General features: G+C 32.5%; 1 protein-coding gene across 5 annotated transcripts in view; it reads left to right on the top strand.

Moving 5' to 3' along the window:
- Positions 1-22049, top strand: part of LOC132717646 (uncharacterized) — a 34652-nt gene extending 12603 nt beyond the window's left edge. For 2 of the 5 annotated variants that reach the window (XM_060701164.1, XM_060701161.1), the window contains exons 2-3: positions 13710-14782; positions 16476-22049. In XM_060701164.1, coding sequence (XP_060557147.1) covers positions 13732-14782; positions 16476-17854 — 2430 coding nt within the window. In that variant the 5' untranslated portion in view covers positions 13710-13731 and the 3' untranslated portion in view covers positions 17855-22049. The other 3 variants (XM_060701163.1, XM_060701160.1, XM_060701162.1) reach the window with 3 other exon arrangements.
- Positions 22050-22434: the final 385 nt, after the last annotated feature.

Here is a 22434-nt window from a genome sequence, read left to right as displayed (position 1 = left end):
TGTTGATATAAATCCTTTACAACTGGTGGCCGGTATGGCTGAGTGGTTTACTCGTCCGACTAGTAATCTACAAGGATCGCTGTCCGCGTATGTCTAAACCCTGTAAGAAACTTTTCACTCAGTACTCATTACTGGTGGGTTCCAGGAACGAATTCGAGAGTGTGTCTTTAACATATAGGCTTCCTACACTATCGAACTAAAATAAATAATTCCAACTTCTGCATTAAACAAATCATTTATTTGAAATCACAATGACATCCTTTGATCAACCATATTTATTGCCTTGGGGTGTGCTTAAAATAGATAATTATTTACGGTTTTTTATGTTTCATTTCTTGTTGCGAAAGGTTAAAAATAAGATAGAAACATCAACTAATTTGTACTTTCACAATTTTGCATACAAAAAAGAAACAAATATACTATTAGTATACATGCACATGTATAGATACCCTAGCCATATTCTAATAACTGATCGCTTAAAGTCATTAATATATTAAGTATATAGATAAAAGAAAATCAAATCCTTCTTAATTACTCGTCCCTATGAAATACGAATAAAGGAACAAGATCACGCTTTCATTATCTTATGTACTATTTCAGAACATTTTTTAGCTATTTTATATCTATGATGACATTACATTCCTTGTCACGGTTTATACTCGTCACAATTTTTCTTAAACTCCGAAATCCTGCCTTTCATGCAAAGTCTATATATCGGTATATAAACATGTATTTCCCGTCCAAAGTAATCCTCTTTTTCGAAAACGTGTTCCAGTATGCAGTTCATGTTTAAACTGAATATTCTTTTTTTCCATACAATTTTTCTTAAATGAGTATTTATCTAGGACGCTACACGACATAAATAAATACTGCTCATAAGATGAAATAGGATTTATATTCGGTTATCAGCTATAAGTCACTATATATATCTTTAATGATAACATCATTGTTATCACTAAACTTAGCAAAAAATTTAAAAGCAATATTATTTCCAGTTTCGGTTTTGATTTTCAAAAATGCTGATGAAATATCCAACCAAAATTCTTCTACATCAGAGAATAAGAATGTCATAAAATGAACGTTATACTATTGTCCGTAAAACATTTATAATTGGATGTACACTGTCTTTATTTTAAGAGGTAAGACTTTTAGTCCAAGAAATCCGTGCATAAAATAGGGTGAATTGTGCACCTCTTGTGAAAAGCATGAAACTTGGCACGGTGGTAGGAAATAGTATTTCAATTCATTTGAGCCTGGGATCCACTTTTTAAAAATCCAATATGGCCGTCAAAATCCAAGATGGCCGCCATAGATAATTTTTTTTATAATATTTGGGTATTTCAGCTGTAGGCATACCTAGAATAGTATAAAAAAAGCATCAGTTCATTATATTACAGATTAATTTATATTCAGGCCTTTGATCCAGGTTGTGCAAATCCAAAATGGCTATCAAAATCCAAGATGGCCGCCATTTATTATTTTTTTCAAAATATTAAAGTTTTTCAGCTGTATTCTTTACAGGTCAGTATGCAATAGCACCACTTTATTATACTAAACATTTATATATACTCGTATTCAAGCCTCGGATCCAGGTTGTGCAAATCCAAGATGGCTGCCAAAATCTAAGATGGCCGCCATATTAAAATTTTCAGAATGTAATAGTTTTCAGCTGTTGTCGTCATTACAGAACAGTATAAAATAAGACCAATTTAAAATTATGGTATTGCATATTTATTTATATTCAAGCCTTGGATCTGGGTTTTGCATATCCAACATGCTTGCCGAAATCCAAGATGGCCACCATGTTGAATTTTTCAGAATATGTTAGCTTACCCGCTGTAATCATTTTCAAATTAGTATAAAATAGCACAAATGCACTATATTACATGCTTTTAACCAAAACAATATGAAAAAAAATTTTGGGAGACGTATTGTATTTGCCTTCGCCGTCTGTCTGTCTGTCTGTCCGAGCAAACATTTGATTATTATGAGCTTCATTCCGTAGTTAAATAAAGAACAAAAACTCATAAAATTCAAATTAAACGCTATTTTTTTGTTTTTATGAGCTTATTTTGCTTATGGACGTTGGTCCAGGTGGTGTTTATGAGCTGATTTGCCTCATAAACATCAAAAGTTGGTACGTCCGTTCGTCCGCATTTAGCTTGTCCATGCTTCACAGGTCAAAGTACATGTGGGATTTCAACTTAACTTTACAGGAGTAATCAGTACCATCCCAAGTTGTGGACATCACGGTCACATTCCGCTTCGATGCACAAAATGGCCGCCAGAGCTAAAAGCAGAAATATCTTGCCCGGCCTTCACTGGTCAAACTACTGGTTGAATATCAACCAAACTTTGCAGGAGAAAGCAGAACTATCCCTAGTTGTACACGAATATCACCAGCACATTTCGCTTCGCTGCAAATAATAGTTGCCAGAGTTATAAATAAAAAAATATTGTCCGGCTTTCACAGGTCAAGTTACTGGTGGGATTTCAATGAAACTTCACATGGGTGACCATGCATAGTTTTGGGAGACATATGTTTTTGTGACAAAAATCCATTTAGTTATGAAACTGTTTTAAAGCATCTATTTCATATTGAAACATGCTCATAATTACATTGCTCAGATTTATTTTTTTAAAAGCATTTTTACTAGATTTACGAAAACTCAAAAGAAACAAAAGAATATTTAAAACAAAAAATGGAAGTTAAACCATCTCATAATTTCATTATCTGCCCGTGAATAAAAAATCTCTGCTAATTTTAGGTAATTTCAAGTTCAAGCAACTTGCAATCAAACTAAACTTAGCCTAATTCCAATGATATAATATGTAGCTGACCTGCTATTGGGTCATTGTACAAGTGTAAAAGGAATGGTATAGAAACTTTTGTATATTTTTACCAACAGCTATGTAATTTTCCCATAAAAGAAAACACTTCATAATAATAATTTCAGAGAATTCTAGACTATGTAGTTTGTATTTAGATAAGAGTAAAAAGTTAAACGTAACGCAAGACTACTTTATGTTCAGAGTTAAAAGTGACCAGTTCTTAAAAAAAATTGTGGATACTAAGCTAGTAAATTGCTGAAGATGTTAGAAATAATGATATTTCAACAGTTGTACATCAGGTTACTTTTATACTAACTTAAGCAAGGTAATGTTTAAAGTGTTATCAACTAAATAACATTTATCTATAATTAACACCTATTGATCTAGTACTGAATGTCTGTCAAGTTAAGGTCAATTGTTCATTGTTATTGTGATTCTAGAAGGAGTAATTAAAAAAAAAATTTAAAAAAACCCTTAAGAAATGACAACCTCATGAATTAAGCAAAGTGCGGCATGATTTTACTAGTTCTTGTGTACAGTCCTTTTATGACAGTTGTGGAAACCAAACAGAAATTATTAAATCTAAGTAAACAATGTATAATTTGTTAAAAATTTTCCATTGTTTTTGAAGTACAAAAAAACAACAACAAACAACTGAGATTATAAATCAACTATTATACTGTAATATCAGAAAATACATATGCTTATGTAAGGCTTAGTCAGGCATTTCAACTGCTTTAAAATATAAAAGGAGAAATTAACAAGAAATTTAAGAGCGTTGCCCCTGGAATGCAGCCCCGAAATTCGCAGTAAGTAAGTAAGTTAGTATCTCAATCTTACAATTGGAATCTCATATCAAAATTATCAAATAGAAAGAGCTGCAAAAGTCTAAACTTTATCTCATATAAAGTCACGAATTACTAATCTTAATAATGCTTTGGCTTAAGTTTGATTACAGAAAAACCCAAGATATTTTTGTTCAATATTATTCTGTTTTTCTTGTTTATTCTCAAGACCTTGCCAAAATAATGACATGATAAGGGTCTGATTCCGTTATCTATGACAAAAAATATGCTGCTTAATTTACTAATCAAAAAGAACTCACAGCTGCAGTAAGACGATCACAAGGATGATGCAAACTAAATTTATTAAAAAGAATTGACAGAAGAAACCCTTCTGTCTCCGACATTTACTAGTATAAATCATACTGAACATTTGGTTCAAATAAGCTGAGGAATTGTGTGCACTAAAATATACAAAACAATAGAGGATTAATTCACACTTTTCATGCATTAACATTTACAGAAGCGCGTGGACGCATTCTGAGCCCACATTCTATGGGCTCAGGATTCAATTTCTGTAGATGTTGATGCACTAAATAATGTATTAGTCATTTTGTTTTGGTGATTCTACGATTTATTGTTTTTCGCATAAAGAAATTAGTTTTGTATTGATTTTAACTTTAATTTTTGTGTGTTATATTTTGGTAATAAGGTAACTGGGGATCATTATTAAAATCAGCGGCTTTGCATGGTATCAGAATCATGCACATTGACAAGAGCTATTGGTAGGACATCATAAAGTGTTAGACTGTTCTTGGTGCTTTATAGCTAAACAAGAACCTAGATTATGAAGAATTCTCTATATTTAAAAGGGACATAATTCTGTCAAAATCCATGAAAGAGTTATTGACATTTAACGGTGACCTTTTATTATGCTTAAAAATAAGTGTATTAGGGTTTAACGTATTCCATCATGTATTTTTTACAAAACCAACTTGCATGAAAAACTTGTAAAGCTGACGCCTTTGGTGTACAATATCACTTGCTCCCTATTCTTTGAAATATCAATAATGTGCTCGCATGGTTTTATCCATAAATGCAAGTTTTTTTTTCTCTGTAAATGTACATCTGTGTATGCAGTTTTTATGCAGGAATGCCACTTTTTTGTTTGTTACATGTATGAAAAGTGTTGAAGATACAAATTACCTTTATAATAGAAATTTGTCAAAATAACATCATTTAATGGCAGCCATATTGGATTTTGAAGCCATATTGAATTTTCTACCAATACTTCTTAAGCATTTTTCCAAGAAATTACTATTTTTGACCTATAATGTCAATTTATATCATTTTCTAGTCATAAATAACTTCATTTTGACATGCCCTGTGTACGTTTTACATTTTGGCGGCCATCTTGGATTTTGGTGGCCATCTTGGATTTTTAAAAAGTGGATCCCAGGCTGAAATAACTTGAAATACCATTCCTTGACACCATGCCAAGTTTCATGCTTTTCACAGAAGGTGCACAATTTTTTCACAAATTTCTTGGACTATTTATGATACAATACAATACAATAATTCTAAGCCCGCTGGAATCGAAATTAATTAGCCTTTGCCACAAGTATAGAGCCATGGAAGCCTGCATATCCATGTAGTCTGACCAAGCTCTATTCTTTTTGCATCTCATATTTTGTATTTTGATTTTGAAATGCCTTAAACTTTAAATGGGCATTTCAAATTCAGAGTTCGGCCAATCCATAACGCGAAGGCATCAGGTTAATGGTTTTATTTTTCGTTGTAAAGGTGTTGGTTTTGAAATCCTTTTCGGGAAATACTTTTTACAAAAATGTATCTCTCTAAAGCACATATTACGTTAAAGTGCTTTCTCTGAACAATATATTTTTTTCTTTCATGTTCATCAATTCCAGTATGCACCAATGTTAGAAATAATTATTTGTCTTTTTTAAATATATCCTATTGTTCTTTTTGTATGTCAGCATGTACGTGTAACAGTATTTTATTATAACATTAAACCAAAAGTAGAAATGATGGCATGGCCGAGTGGTTACCGCGTCGGATTAGTATTCTAATGATCGCTAGCCGCATGTACTTAAACCCTGTCAGATGCAAGCCGTTGTTTCCTTGAGCAAGAATCATTATACTGACTGGCCCAGTACTGGTTGGTTCCAGTACTGGTTGGTTCCAGGAACGGATACGAAAGAGTGTCAATAAGCTTATAGCTTCCTTCATAATCGAACTAAAATGAATTCTGCATAAACAAATGTAGTCAAAGGGTACAACTTCGAGTTATAAGCAAAGTCAGCAAACGGACCTCCGTTGTGTAAAAATAGACTAAAATTTGTCATCGAAATATATTTGTGGATTTTAAAAGGGAAATTCAGTATGCTAAATCAAATACTTATCACGCCTAAAAATAGAACAAAGTATCAACAAGTAAGGCGATTTTCCCAGTCACACCGACACGGCACCCAGGAGGTCACCGAAACAAAATTGAATGCGGCTGCATTTGAAAAGGGATTATTTACATTATAAGCAGCGTTTGGGTAGCCATCGAGACATATTGTTTAGATATATGTCATAGTTTCTTCTGAATGACAAAATTAACAAATATATAATAATTCGTTTAGACAAGTCATGACAAAAGTTAGATTTAATAGGTTTTCACCAACTCCACCAGTAAGTTGATTATCGTTATCACTCTATATAGCTAGGTTCGTTAGTCTTCTTTCATGACACCTTTCATGAATCATTCAAAGTTCACAATCTGTCAAATAATTCTTCTCTAAAAGAACATGGTTCCTTTCCGGTCATTTTATTTGTTGTTACGCATCAACAAACCTCGTGAGATCTTATATTTTAATTATATCAATTGTCATAAAATGTGCAAAACGTCCCTTGATTGTCGCTGGGACTTAAAATAACGCAAATCCCAGATTGTCTAAAATATGAAGCATGTTAAATCGAAATAGAAAAAGAGGCTGCAAGGTTTTCGGGCTTACTTACTTTCAGCTATTCTTGTATCCGAAGAAATTACTGCTAAACAAAGGCAGTCAATATAGTTTTACCACTGATCATAGGTTCTTTGAAAAAAGCGATGATCGTTTAAAAAATCGGCAATTTATTTTTTCAAGAATTACTTTACTAATTACATTTACAACCATCGCTTTACTAATTGTACAGAAGATTTTGTTGCTAGTTTTTACACAGAACTTACCTTCGCCCGGGATTTAAAGTCCTTTCATAAATTGATTTACATTCTTACTATAAAACTAAACACTGTTCAGCATTAATAGATTAAAAATAAGAAAATTGTCGGAATCTGTCCATGAAGGCCATGCTATTGTTTAAACAACATCCCGCTCAGCACCGGCTAAAGTAAGATAGTGAATTATTTTGAAGTTAAATCTGCAGACGTGGTAATCATGTAGTCTACAGTATTTTGTGCCATCAAACAAAAATCTGTGGTTCGTCCTAAAGTTAATATGATAACTGTGTCCTAAACAATTAAGAAAGCAATGCGACGAAAATAAAAATATTTAAAAAAAAAAAAGAAAAGAAAAAAAAAGGAAAAAAGAAGAAGAAATTTTATAGATAGGCAGCTATGAAACGGGTTTTTGTACAACATTCTATCTTCATTTAAAAAGATCACGGACTTTAAGTCCGTGAACTCACCACTCACTCGATCTAGTGACTGAGTTTTGCACTATGTACGTAATTAAAGCTTAAATATAATAAGTGAATCATGTCATATGATAGTACAAGATAATGCTAAAATGGACATTTGCTTATCCCATGATCCATAAATGTATAAAGTTCTATTTAAATTGATAGGGAACGTATGTACATGCATGTATTATCAATTTAATTAGTACCATAATAATGATCTATAATGACATAAATACACATAATTGGTTTTTTCTGGTCTAATGGACCACTTATTATTGATTTCGATGATAAACTTCATAACGCATGTTGTAGATTCTAGAGCTTTCAATTAAAAGAACAAAATGGAACATGAATTTTATTTTTTTTAGATTTGAGTATTCTACGCCTCATCCATAGCATGATTATACATAATTGTGTCAAAGTCAAACAATATAATAATATATACAATATTGAAAATAACAGTAACTGTTGTACATATGACAAAAGAAGGTATAGAATATTTACCAGTGTCTTTAAACATGAAGTTCTTTGCGTACACAATAAATTGAGCATCATTTTGCCAATAGATTAATTATGCCTATTTTTAAAATCAAACTAAGTCAGTCAACATATTTTCATTACTTGTTGAAAGCAGTTGAGTAAGTTTAAACATAGATCTAGATGGTCTTTCATAATAATATCTATCAATGTAACGTTGTCTTACAAGATGGTAGCAGGGACCCACGCATATCATATTGAATTGATCATCTATATCTCTAGAATTGAAAGAAGAAAGAAAATCAACGTTCCGCTATAAATCCGGCGCCCTGCAAATATACATAGATACGTATGTGCACGTGTCCATGTGTAGCCGTGAAATAATAAAAGTCGATGGCATAGTAAACTTTAGTTCTTTCAAGGTCTTTCAAATAGAAATAGAAATTTGAAAGACCTTGGTTAATTCTTTATGACATGTATCAGTTATTGCTATGGAATTAAAATATATACAAATGTACTATAAATTTAAGATTATGTTTACACATCGACTGACCTAATTCTGGCTTATTTTATATATTGAACTTGAGAGAGACAATAAATCTTCCAAGAGTTTTGTCGAGTGTATATTATCACGGACTTTAATTCATTCACAAGTCAATGAAAGTCAGTGATATTATTATAATAAACATACGAGTATACAAATGTAATAGCGAGCTCGACGAGCTGGCCCGAAGGGCCTGCTCGCAAAGCAAGCTTTACGGTAACGCGAGTACCTGCTAAGTGATGGTTTTGAAAACTTTCGTCCAAAGTACCGAATTGGACACATCGCAACCTTTCGAATTTAAAGATAACGATAAAAACTGAGGAATTCTGACTGAAAACGGATGTGTAGACTGGTCACCCGCGCACGTTTATGGGAACCATAATTGAACAGGGAACCAGAATAACGGAAGCTGTGTATAAAAAAATGAAAATCGAAGGCGCCATTTTGTTTGAAATCTGATAAATAAAAACAATTTTTTTGTCGAATTTTGTTGTGAAAACTATCTAGAAGGAAAGAAAATGGTCTAACTAAGAAAATGAATCCGAACACCAATATCTTTTATTCAGTCGTTAACGCTGTACAGACGTTTAAAGTATTGTTTACGTGACGTCACAATGTAGCGCCAAACAGCACGTGCAAAACAAACAAATCAAGTACGCTATTTTAATGTCGCAAACGTTTTAAGTTTTACATTTATTTCACTTTAAATAATCTTTATTTCGCTTGAAAAATTATAAAGTGAAATAAAATAAACAAAGTTTTATCAACGTTTTCAAAACTCGTTATTCATTTCACGACAGGGGCGGAGTCATTAACACAGTACGTGTGACGTCACACGCACTCGTTACTGCATTTTAAATAAAAATGAGCGATTATTCGTAAAAAGTACATCGAGCTCGCTTTGAGGCTTTGCCTTTTTCATATTATACGTTCCTGGTTTTGTGTATGCCTATATAGGTTTCAGTTACATTTATTTAATCGATTGCACTGTAGTCATTATACAACCCAATCCAAAGCACACTTGTAATCATTCAAAATCATTCTTTAAAACAATAATACGCGGAAAGTCCGAGCGGGGCCGAAGGCCCCGCGAGGGCTGTAGCGCTCTTAGATAACATGTATGACGCGTATCAATTTAAATGAAATCAAATTAAAAGTAAATGAAAATTTCAAAAAAATATATATCCTATACCTAATGAGCTCTGAAATAAAGTTTCCTTTTAAAAGGAAAGGCTTGCTCAGTTGTGCCATCATCCTATCCCTTTAACAAAAAATTTGTTTCAATTTACTATCACAATTTTTTTTTGAATTACGGCATTTGTATATCATAAAGGGTTTATTTAGTTTTTGTTGTTGTTTTATTTTTTTTTGAAAAAAAAAAAAAAGTTTCACTTTTAAAGGGATAGGAAGGGTAAGCCCAAGATTGGACGAGCACCTGTGTCCATTTGTTTGAGCACCAGTGTTATGCATGCAAATTCGGACAAAAGAAGGACCAGAAGTCCACTGAATATAACTGAACAGAAATATGCTGACGATAACAACTTTTTTTGTAAAAACGAATATTTTTGTAAAGAATGATTTGAAATCTTTTCTCTATTGTATGAAACTAATAAAGAAAGTAATCAATCGCGTGGAGATCTACAGTATACATCATACTGAAAGGAAACAAGTGTTCCACTTTTGTTCGCAGAGAGTGTCATTCGTTTTGGCAGTTGCTAAATTCATTTATATATCACCTTTATAGACAAGTAAATGCACTAAAAGACCTCGTTACGTGGTACCAATTAATTGATAAGCATGTATCAACTATGTTACACCTAAAATATCTATGATCACAGATATACCGACAACACAGTATGCGCTATCTGTAGATCAGCTCAGCAGGTGGTAAGGTTAATGATATGCATGGGCTATTTTAAGATTACCTCACCCTACTTTAGAAAAAGACTCAGTAGATCTAAATATAACTCGATCATGCACTAATATTCTGTGTGAATCAGTCAGCAGGACCGTTGGAGACGGAATACAACTACAGTAACCATTCTCTACTTAACTAATAAAGACAAAAACCAATTATAAAAGAAACTAACTTTTGTGACTTGAAAAAGAATTGAAACGGAACAATGTCGTTTATAATTTATTTCTTCCTTCTACTAAAAGAAACTAACTTTTGTGACTTGAAAAAGAATTGAAACGGAACAATGTCGTTTATAATTTATTTCTTCCTTCTACTTACGCTTTAAACCGATAAATCAAGTAAAAATAGAAATCCTATTTATATAAACAAACTTGGATTACCGAAGTAAGATTTCCGTAGTATTACGCAGTATGACGGAATCGCCCGAATTGGCACGATTGCAATCGGAACTACCTCGGCTATTATAATTAATCCGAAGTGTGACGGAAAGGGCCGAAAAGTTGCGATTGGCACGATTGCAGCGGAAATATAGACTGGTTTCCCGTTCAATCATGCACTAACAAATGTAAGCAGAAAACCACCTAACCGGAACAACTTTTCCAAAACAAATGTCTTGCGGCCGTGGCCGCAAGCCAAAAATCCTTAGTTAACTGGGTGCCGCCATTTTGAAATCCTTTTGAGCTAAATATAGATATCACAGCGCTTTTAATGAGCGTCTACATAATTCAGACTATTGCTAGCAGACGCATGCTTAATAACACTTCCGGTGAAAGAATGATGTACAAAATCAGAAAATAAACATTCATTTCACTCATAAGAACAATAGTTACGATGATAAATGTAAAAAGTTACTTCTAAATCCTTTTTAATAAATTAGCACATTAAAAATAACGTAAAAACAACATATGTGATTAGAGATTAACAGAAAATGGCGGACGGGATTTTCCAAACGCCGACGCATGCGCAGTGGTCCCATCTTCCGATGATAGGTTGAACACCACCAATTTATTAGTTTCTCTTTACGGTACAAAATACCTGCATTTACTTATCAACGAATTGCATGATAGATCTGATTAACATGTACACTAAACATGTTATGCTTAAATCATAAATCATAAGAGCTTTCCGCGCCATAGGTAGCACCTAATTTCATATTATATGTAAATGATCTTCTAGTTAACATATAAAAAAGCTAATGACGACTGAAGTCAAGTGGATAAGTTTTAGTAAATGTGGTTTATTTCGAAATGCACTTAATCAGTTATGATAATGTATATGAGCATTGAACGTATGATAAATGAAAAGAATAAACATTTACCTATAGTCTTTAGGAACAAGTTCCTGCAGTGGTTCTTTCATGTACGGAACGATACGTTGTCAACGGAGTATAGCTAAGAAGTGGGGAATCCCCTTGTTTTTCCTTATTATACACAACTGGTTTCCGGTTTTGCATCAATTTACAAAGAATGTTACGGTAACCAGAAAAAAGATGTGGGATTTCCATTTTTCGGATACGCTTAACCCCATATAAAAGGGCTTTTTGGTAAACAATTACGTATGGTACACGTGTGAATTAAAAAAAAATATAATTCATATCGTTATTTATTTAAGTCTTTATGCCATAAAATTATTCTTTGAGTAACATATTGATAAATAGCCGAGAAAAAACACAGTCACAGGTAAATTTGGAGGCATGATTTATCATTTATTGGTTTAATTTATCTGTTTATTTAACAGAGTATGATTATTTTAGTCCCAGAAGACTTATGTATAAATAAGAGCTCCATCCCCAAAAGTATTAGTCTTTTGTACATGTATATAACTTTATGTAATACGAGTTGAAATCTAAATTTAGCTCTTAACATTGACGGACACACCTCTAAAACTTTGACGCTGTACTGTTATGTGGTTAAATTTCTGTACTGGACCCTTGGAATCCCGCTTACATATTTTAGTCAGTCACCAAGTGGGTAACCAAATACATGCGTGTTAAGACCACCCTTGCAGATAGGCCGAGTGATGATCAAATGGTGGCTTATTTAAGATGATTTAATCATTTATTAATAAGTATGTTGAAAGAACTTTTTATACATGTGCATAATTCAGTTGTATACTGTATATAAATTACAAATGTAAAGGATTATATTTTAGGTTACTATGTAGGTTGTAATTATGATAAGTTTAAACACTTGTGGAATTCAAATAAACAACGGTATATATATATTTTAGAAATACCAATTAACTGTGTTACTGTAATAATTATTGATTTACTAGCCTTAGTGACAAGGCGCAAGATCTTTAGTTTTTATTGAAGATTTAGTTTTAAATCAAATTTTTTTTTTGTATTTTCTTTATGGATTTAAATGATACTCTGCTGAATTTGACCACAATGTTTTAGCCTATAACATTATTTATTAATGTGTATAATTAAATAATGGAAACTAACAAAAACCTCGTGGCAATTACTGAGTCTCAGGTCAATAGTGCAAAACAATAACAAGTATCTACTGGAGAATCACTGTCATATTGGGCACAAAATATTCTGTTTTGGGACTTCTTACGTACTCTTGTTTCATCTGTCAATATTAATTTTTAAAATAAACATATTTAAAAACTAAAAAGAAATATCTACCATCTGTTCAACTCTGTTGTCTTGTTAGAGACCAGGAGCAAAACTTTTGTTTTCTTGGCCTCATGACTGAAGTACAAAATGTAGGTCTCAAACCTTTTTATACCACTTACTTGAGGAATTTATAGACATCTAACCCGCATTCACTAGCCCATATCTCTTTGATTAAAAAAAGAACCTTCCCAACTAGAAGAGGCCTCTGATACTAGATGAGGATGTAGGTGAAAAAACGATTGTCCATGGTAAATGTTTAAAGTAGCCTTCAGATTTTATTATTTTTGTTGGAAAAATACCCTGTGTTGTTTCGAACTTGGTATTTCAGTAAATTTCAGTGATTTTATTTTGAAAAAGTGCATCATATCATTGTTTTTCCTTCTTCAAAACATCGTCCAGAGTGCTATTTATAGAGTGCCAGTGACGTTCGTTTCTAGAAAGAGAAGATCAGGAAACGAATCATCTACTTAACTTATTAACATAACAGAGAACAGACTGGTAGATTAGAGATATTGAGGGGTTTCCTTATTGTTTACATATTTTATTGATGGCAAATTTAATTTTGCACCTTAATTCTTTTGATTTGACAATTATATGAAACTGTTTCTCTAAAAATAATATATCTAACCAAGGCCGCTTTAAGACATTTTGCAAAGATTGCACATCAACATAAATTTTTAAGACTAAAAATGGCTTAGAGCTTTTAGAATTTTTTAGAAAAGTTTGCTCCTACTCTGCATCATAGTTTAAATATTTCCAGTGACTAACTATTAACTTAATACTAAGATCATTTAGATAATTGATATTATCATATAACAATTAATTATTTATTGTTATACCTTTCAGGTAATGGATTATTTATATTGCTATGGACAGTTATAATGACGATATTGAATTGTTGAAACAGTCGCCAGACGAAAATAGGGAAGATAGTACAACTAGTCAGCTAGACTCTAGTTTAAACCCATTAGATGTCATAAAACGAGCGAGATATTCTGACGAAAGCATTGATCAGGCTCCGATACTTGCTCTTCAAACAGCTTTTACTTCCTTACAGAAAATACATAATGATGAGGTGCAAAAGAATAAGAAATTGATAAGGGAGAATCAGTCAATGAAAAAAGCTCTGATGGATGCAACTCAGGGGAACCAGCCGAGATATGAGAATCAGGATATGTATGATACGCAGGTTGCTCACGCAGCAGGGGGAACCAGCGAGGATGAATCCCTGGCTGAAAATAGAGCTATACAGGGACATGTTTCTCATTTAGAAAGAGAACTTTTGATTACCACAAATGCTGTACAGAAAGGAAATGAAGAAATCTTAATACTTAAAAACAACAACGAAATGTTAGAAGAGAAAGTAAAAAAACTACTTAGAAAGAATGAAGAATTCCACTCAGATAATGTAGAAATGTCTGAAACATTAAAAAATTTGAATGACGAAGTAGGCAGAAAGAATTTAGAAATTGCACAAATGAAAAATGCCCTACAGTCAGAACAAGAACTTAACCATAATTTGAAACTTAAACTTGAATCATCTCAAGAACAGATTGATACTTTGCAAAGAACTGGGTATTCTGGTCAAAGTGAAGTACAGAATTTAAAACTGAAGTTAACCCAACTTGAAAGTGACTTAAGAAAGTCCTACTCAGCGTCACAATTTCGAGAACTTGAACGAAAGTTAAAAGAATCAGAGGAGAGTAAAGGTGTATTAGAAGCTAAATGTAAACAGTTAGAAATAGAATGTAATATAAGGAGTGAACAGAGACAACAAGAAGATAGTGATGATGTAGATGGTGATGTAGAAACATTAAAAAAAGCTCTAGGTATTCTTCGTATACAACAAGAAGAGGTTAAAGAACTTAAAGGAAAAATTGAAGAACAGCATAAAATTATTATACAGATACAAAGCACAGGTTTGTTGAAAATATTTAGGGGATTGTTGTATTTACTTTTTTTGCCTATATTAAATTCAAACCAAAGTTTGACTGGGGCGTATAATGAAGGTTTTTGGTGAGCTTGACTGTAAATCTGCTGCAGTAATCACTTTACAAAGTACACTGTAGATTAAAAAAAAAAAACATGAGAAATTCACTTGAATATTTGGATATACATAGTTGGGAACTAGGGAAAATGAATTATGTAAGAACTATATCACTCCTCCAAATTCAATTTCAAATATCTACAGGGTTTTAACCTGTTTTCCTTAGCACATTGTGAACATGACCTGACCCTCAGAATTGGGAAATTTTGTGGTTTAGACAAATTGGGAAACACCAGAATATACTGTATAAATTAATCAAATAAGACAAAGAAATCAAATATTTTGTTATATATTAAACACCTTTTATACTTCTCTCATAAGCACAATAATTATTACAATTAGGAATGCAATATTACAATTTTCTATGGCACAGTGCAGTTAAATGTAACAAAATGACAATAATTTTACTTCTTTTATTTTTTGTTCCTTGAACTGGGAATTTTCTGCTTTAAATTTGGGAAATAAAACACATACTTTTGGGCATTGGGAGGATGACCCAATATCAGTCATCAAAAACGGCCAGGAAAAAAAACCTAAAACGGATTTACCTTGGTGTGTGTCAGTTTTCTTTTCCCAAGAGTATACTTTAAAAACATTTTAGCCTAAGAGTATAACTTTTACCTTAAAGCTGCATGCCTCCAGATAAGCCAAAATATTTCAAGAAAAATAAACTTGAGAAAAATGTTCTAAGATTTTAAGAACATTAGAAATATTAAAGATTTAAGTAATAATGTACATTTTATGTGCTTAAAATGACAGATTTTCAGAATTTATTACCAAATTTCTACTGTGTTACTAACACAGTAAGGGTCAATTTTGCTGATTTGGCCTCTTTTCGGTAATTCATGTTGATTGTTAGCGTTGTTTGCAATGTGTTAATTACTTTCCTTGTTATTTTCACAACATTTTACTTTTTAAGTACTTTTTAAAATTTTCATGAAAATAAGCATTAATCTGGAGGCGTGCTGCTTTAAGATTCAGACAGCTTCCTTTGATTTTAATTTTAAGACAAACCTTTAAATTTTATCTGGGATATAAGTCAAAAACTGAATCTGAAATAGATTTACTTGAATTTTAAAATGTCAATAAATGTAATTGTAAATTGAAAGAAATGATGTGTGTAGCATTTATATATTTTGTTCTACAGATTACTAATTTAACATACACATGCATATAGTTTTTTATCTACCATATTTGAAATACTTCCAATCTGCTTTATCCAAAGTCAAAGTAGTTTTGTCCGAGGTCAAGCGTCATATTTTGATACACAGGCTAAAATACAGCATTGTAACAGATAATATGGGTCATCTATCTCTTAATAATGAATACTCGTTGCGCTTGTCCCATACTGTGTACAATACAGTTAGCTAATTAACATTCAGGTTGGACAAGTCAATTCATTTGATTTATCATATCAGCTGATTTATCATGAAGGAAAATATTACATGGGAAAGATTATTACATTGAAAATATTATTTTGCACTTGATACACATTTTATTAGGAAAATGGCATATATATATTCCGATATATATAAAACTTTTCAAGATTTTTATATATGTTTCAGGTAAAAAACACCAAGGAAAGTCACTTGATGTGTCTACAATTCGACCAGAAGCTCAAGGGTCTTCTTTTAATCCTTATCAGGAACATGTATATGAGAATCATTCTGATTTACATCAAAATACACAATTTGTTCATTCTCCGTTGTCGAGACGGCAAAGTGATAAGGGAGACTATAGAAGTCAAGGACCAAAAACAAGTCCGAGAGTTGAAGATAAATTACGACCTACTGGACAATTAACACACATGGTTGCCATGGAATCACACATGGATCGTAAACCATTGGAATCAGCCGGAGCTTTCCAGTCATCGACAAGTCCTAATAGAAACAGAAGTCCTGGTGAAAATACGTATGATTCAAGATTTAATAATAATATAGGATCTAAAGGTTCTGACAATATGTTTGTAAGACCTTCAGTTTCAGGCAGTCAGCCGACTTTTGCCCAACAAAATGTAAGAAGTTCCGTTAGTCCAAGAAATGGAAATGGTCATGAACCTTACACTACAGGATTCACAGAATCTCCTCGTATAAGTAATGCCCCTAGTGTTTCAAATAATCAAGTATTCTTACAGTCAAATTCACAAGAAACAGCCTATGTTCAAGCTGGGGCCAGACCGAGAGTTTCGACAAAATTAACAGCTACCGGTTATGCAAATCACTTTGAAAGTCAAGAATTTCCATTAGATGATAGACTGAAACCACAACAGAAAATTCCTGATAGAATGACTCAGTCGGAAATTATAGTAAAAAATAGACCAGGGTTAGATAATAGTCAAATGACCCGATCTGTCCTTGACCCCTTGCGAACCCTTGAAATACCCCAAGCAACTAGTAATTATAGGCAAAATGACTTTGTACACGGGGAAACCTCCGCAGTTAGACAAAATCTACTGCAGCAGAGTGCAAATGAGCAGGCTTATCAGAATGACTTTAGAGAACAATATGATATTGGACCTGATTATGAAAATATTTATAACGCAAATGCACAAACTGAAACAAAACGTCCAATAGAGGAGCATGAAGATACTGTTTTTACGACAGCCAATGAGCGTGGCTTTAACATAATTACCAACCCAGTTCAAGAGGAAACAGGTGACACTAATGTGGCGGCAGTTAAAATATGCCCAGTTTGTAACGAGGAATGTTCGCGTTTGACCTTAGACCAGTTTCAGATGCACGTAGTTGAATGTTTTGATAATAATGATGAATCGCCTGCGACTCTCCAGCCAGCAGCTAGCGGGAAACCTCAAGAGGAAGATAGAACTTGCCCTATGTGTGAAGCCGTGTTCCCTGTAACAATACCGCAGGAATCTTACGAGCAGCACGTCCTCGCACACTTCGGGGAGGATCCTCATTTAGGAAGATTTGAAATGTTGCAATAGTTGACGCTTTTTGTTGTGTGATTTTCTTATTAGTTTAATATCTTTTAGTTCATTGAACATAATTTATAATATTATTTGATGTTGAAGTTGTTTTTTTCTTTGCTAGCTATTTAAATAATTAACTAATTCTAGGCAATTCTCTTTAACCGTAAAATTTAATTTATTGACTATTTTATAAAAGGTTTTGCATTATTATTGATTATTTACGAGTATATTATTGATCTCTTTAGAAAAAAATGACCAATTGCGAACAAGGTCATTTAATTAGTGAAAATGTTCAATGTTGCAGATATGTCACATGACATTAGATCATGTAAAAGCAATGTTAACATGTTAAGGAAACTTTAAATATTGTTCATATTATATGAAATCTATCTTGTACATAAACATGGATTTTATTTGCATTACGAAGAGCTTAATATTTGATTTTGTAAGATTTGTGAAAAGAAAATTTTTTGTTATATTTGTGTAAGGAAAGTGATTTTAAGTGTTTGTCCAAAATTCTTTATCTAATCAGTATTTCAAAAAGATTGAAATTTTAAAATTTATATTTAATTCAAATCAATACTATTTATGTAATTTAGTGTGGTGCTTTGTGCCTCTTACTGAAAAGAGTGTTGAATTATTTTGTATTTTTACATGGCCATCTGCCTGTTGATTTGATTGTGTGTTTTGCAATTATGCTTGTGTGTTAAAACATTGTAACATATCCATAATTAGGAAAATGTTTGTTAATTAATTAACATCTGAGCACTAAACATGTACAGCAAACTGTTTTGTCCAAATTGATCTATAGATTCGAAATGAAGTTAAGAATAAAAGGTAATTTTTAAATATCAAGTGAGTTTGAGGTAAGAGAAATTTGTAAAGTGTAGAATCGTGAGTCAGCAGTAATGATATTACACTCAACCTAGAGTACTTACATCAAAATTGTAATGGAATACAAATATTACAAATATATTTTAGTTTGTGTTGGAAGCTTTTAGTTTATTGAAACAGTCTCAAATTTGTTCCTGAAACCAACCAGTAATACCAATGAACCTTTCTGGTTTTTCGTAGCGGAACATTTAGCCACACCTTTTCCATTCATTGCTAGGTCAACTGCTCACAAACAGTATCACAAACATAAGCACGTGCTCTTTTGTGCAAACCAGGTCAACCAGTGACTATGTATTATATCAGTGTAGCGATTGGATAACAAGTTAGCCAATTTACATAAAATTGTAAACACTGGAAAGGTCCATAAGCAACAAGTGTAAAGTTTCTTGCATACGGAAACAACGGCTTGCCCTTGACGGGGGTTTGAACTCGTCCATAGATTACTAGTCCCACATGTTAACCACTCAGCCATGCCACCACTAGGGAATATTATCATCAGCATAGAGCAAGGTCATTCTGTTTGTTCCTGCAGTTAAACCAGACTTTAATGTATGCTGCTTACTGTAGATATATTGAAACTATTAACAGTTGAACTACTTATATTCAAAGTCATTTTCAATGCCAAATAGGTCAAGTACCCCTTTCCAAGAAGGTAATTGTTACAATTTTACATTATCATATTGTATAACAAAAACAAGGAAGTTGTTCATATGTGTTATATTTATTTTACTACTTACCTGTTTAAATTTATGCGATGAATTTGAACAGTCCATTCAAAGCTAAAGGGATTTCAGGCTCATAATACCAAAAGTTAAGGTATCCACAGTATGAAGCCTAGAAGACTACACTGATGTACAGGCAGGCCTGACTCTATCAGGGTTTTCAATTTTATCTGATGCAACGGATGAGCGAACTAAAACAATTGATTTGGCTGTGGTCAAGGGGGATATTTTAATCTATATACTAAAAATAAAACTGATTTAACCGCATTTTAACTGATTATATGGATCGCAAATCTGTTAATAATGTAAATCCTGCTTTAAACTGATGGCAAAGGCCACTATTGAGACCAGTAGGGTAGGGATTGATATGTTTGGGGAATTTTCAAGACAGGAGGGGAATTTGAGTAATGAGAACATATTAATGATACGAGGTACATTAATTAACTGCAGCCGTAAACCATTTGTGTTAAAGGAAGGATGTATAAAATAAATGTAAACTAAAGAAAAGTTTTTATAACTTAAGTATTTATTCAGGAAGTATTGAACATGTACTAGTATGATATTTAAACTCAGGTGTTGGTTTTACAAGGGGTTGATAAACAAATATATTGTGTATATTAAAGGGACTTCACTGAGCTTTAATAAAAATATATATGATGGAACTAGAAATAATTTTTTCGAGATAAATGCTCAAATTGATGCAGATATAGACCAATAAAGTGTGTGAAAATTTCTGATTGTTTGTTCACTCCATTTTTTGAGAAAAAATATTCTTATTGTGTAAAATGACCAAAGAATAGCGCAATAATACGATTTTCAATTGAACCAGAGTATATTCCTTTATTATCTTTCGCATATGTTTCTATTTTAAGTGCCCCAGCTGATCTATGAAGGAAATTCAAATTTTATGTTTTTAAGCTTTAGGACCTCAGTGGAATTCCTTTAAAAGTATAATAATCATCATTTAATGTACATAATATACATGTATATATATGTTATGCAAATGATACCATTTTAATTGAAATAGAAGACTTATACTGTTGTGGTAGATTATACATTGTCGAGGACAATACTGAATTTTATTGGACTAGTATACAGCTGTACAAGACCTAGTTTTGTAAACTATTATGTCATACATATAACTTTAAGTGCTATCACATCATTTTGTTTTGAGTGCAATTTTACTGAAAAGACTTTACAATTGGCTTTGAGCTTAATAGTTTTATTGTGTCGCCTTGAAAAAGGCGACATATAGGGATTACTTTTGTCGGCGGCGTCGTTGTCGGCGTCGGCGTCCCCTTAAGCTTGTCCGGAGCATAAGTCAGTGATTATAAGTTGGATTGACTTCAAACTTGGTATGCATGCTTCTTATAATGACTGGAAGTGCAGTGCATAAGAACCGGTACTCTGCACTTCCTATTTTTGGAGTTATTGCCCTTTGTTAAATTTCATACTTCATTTTTGTCCGGGCCATTACTCCTAAAATATATAAGCTATGGACTTGAAACTTCATAGGATGATAGTTCTTATTAAGAAGAAGTGAAGTGCACAAGAACTGGTACTCTGCATTTCTTATTTTTTGAGTTATTGCCCTTTGTTAATTTTCATACTTAATTTTTGTCCGGACCATTTCTCCTAAAGTATAAAAGCTATGGACTTGAAACTTCATAGGATGATAGATCTCATTAAGAAGAAGTGCAGTGCACAAGAACTGGCCATCTGCATTTCTTATTTTTTGAGTTATTGCCCTTTGTTAATTTTCATACTTTATTTTTGTACAGGCCATTTCTCCTAAAGTAAAAAAGCTATGGACTTGAAACTTCATAGGATGATAGATCTCATTAAGAAGAAGTGCAGTTCCCAAGAACAGGTACTCTGCATTTCTTATTTTTTGAGTTATTGTCCTTTGTTTATTTTCTTACTTTATTTTTGTCCAGGCCATTTCTCAATAATTATAAAAGCTTTAGATATGAAACTTAATAGGATGATAGATGTTATTGATAGGAAGTGCCGTGCACAGAAACTGCTGCTCTGCATTTCTTATTTTTTGAGTTATTGCCCTTTGTTGGTTTTCAAATTTCATTTTTGTCCTGGCCATTTCTCCAAACTACATTGTTCACAAGGCGACACATCCGACTCGCGGAGTTCTAGTTTATTTTATTTTAAATCTGTTTTTCTGAGTTTTTTTCCACAATTCTATCCTTCACTTTACATGTATTGCAATTTTTCAATGGTGGCATTTTAGCAGGGGCTATAACCCTGTGATCTTTACAGAAATACTATATAAAAAAATAACTTGATAGTCCTGAATATTGCAATTGAAGATAAAGGTTTGAACCTGACCTGGTTTAGGATAAGTGATTTATAGATCCTGATCGACAATGTTAATCTTTTAATATAGATTGTATATTATATTTATTTATTAAGTAATCATACTTGTATATATCTTAAAACGTTGTGCCTGCAAATTGTTGCAAAAATTTCAGTCTTATTGTTAAGAAACACAGGCATGTTAGAATCACAGTGCAACTTTAGCATATTTGTTTAAATTGTAATTTGTTAAATTAATAGAAATAATAAATTTTCAATGGCAACAGCTTGCTTTATTACTTTAAATTTTAGTTCAACTGAGCACAACATTCTGATGGTGAGATATCGAGACCGAGTTGTGTCCTTTGTCCCAAGCGATTTGTGCTTTGTCAACTTTTGTTTCAAACAATATTGCTACCTAAAGCATTGTCTTAATGCTGTTGAAACTAAGCAGGCTTGTTTATAATACTGCAAAATCCTTATTATTCCTTAGGCACTAATGTTCGTGGTTTTCATAAATAGGTCAGTCCATGAAGTTATGATCATTTCATTTTGTCTGCTGTAACATTAATCTGCATTACATTATTTAAATTTTAGAAAAAAAGACTGTCCACAAATTTAAGAGCCCGAAAAAAAGTTCTTTATGAAACAAGAGGGCCCTTGGGCCCT

The sequence above is a fragment of the Ruditapes philippinarum genome, unplaced genomic scaffold, assembly GCF_026571515.1.
Source record: "Ruditapes philippinarum isolate M1 unplaced genomic scaffold, ASM2657151v2 ctg8640_1_1_1_1, whole genome shotgun sequence".
Lineage (NCBI taxonomy): Eukaryota > Metazoa > Mollusca > Bivalvia > Venerida > Veneridae > Ruditapes > Ruditapes philippinarum.
The sequence above is the reverse complement of the archived record's forward strand: the minus strand, read 5'-3'. Positions and strand labels throughout refer to the sequence as shown.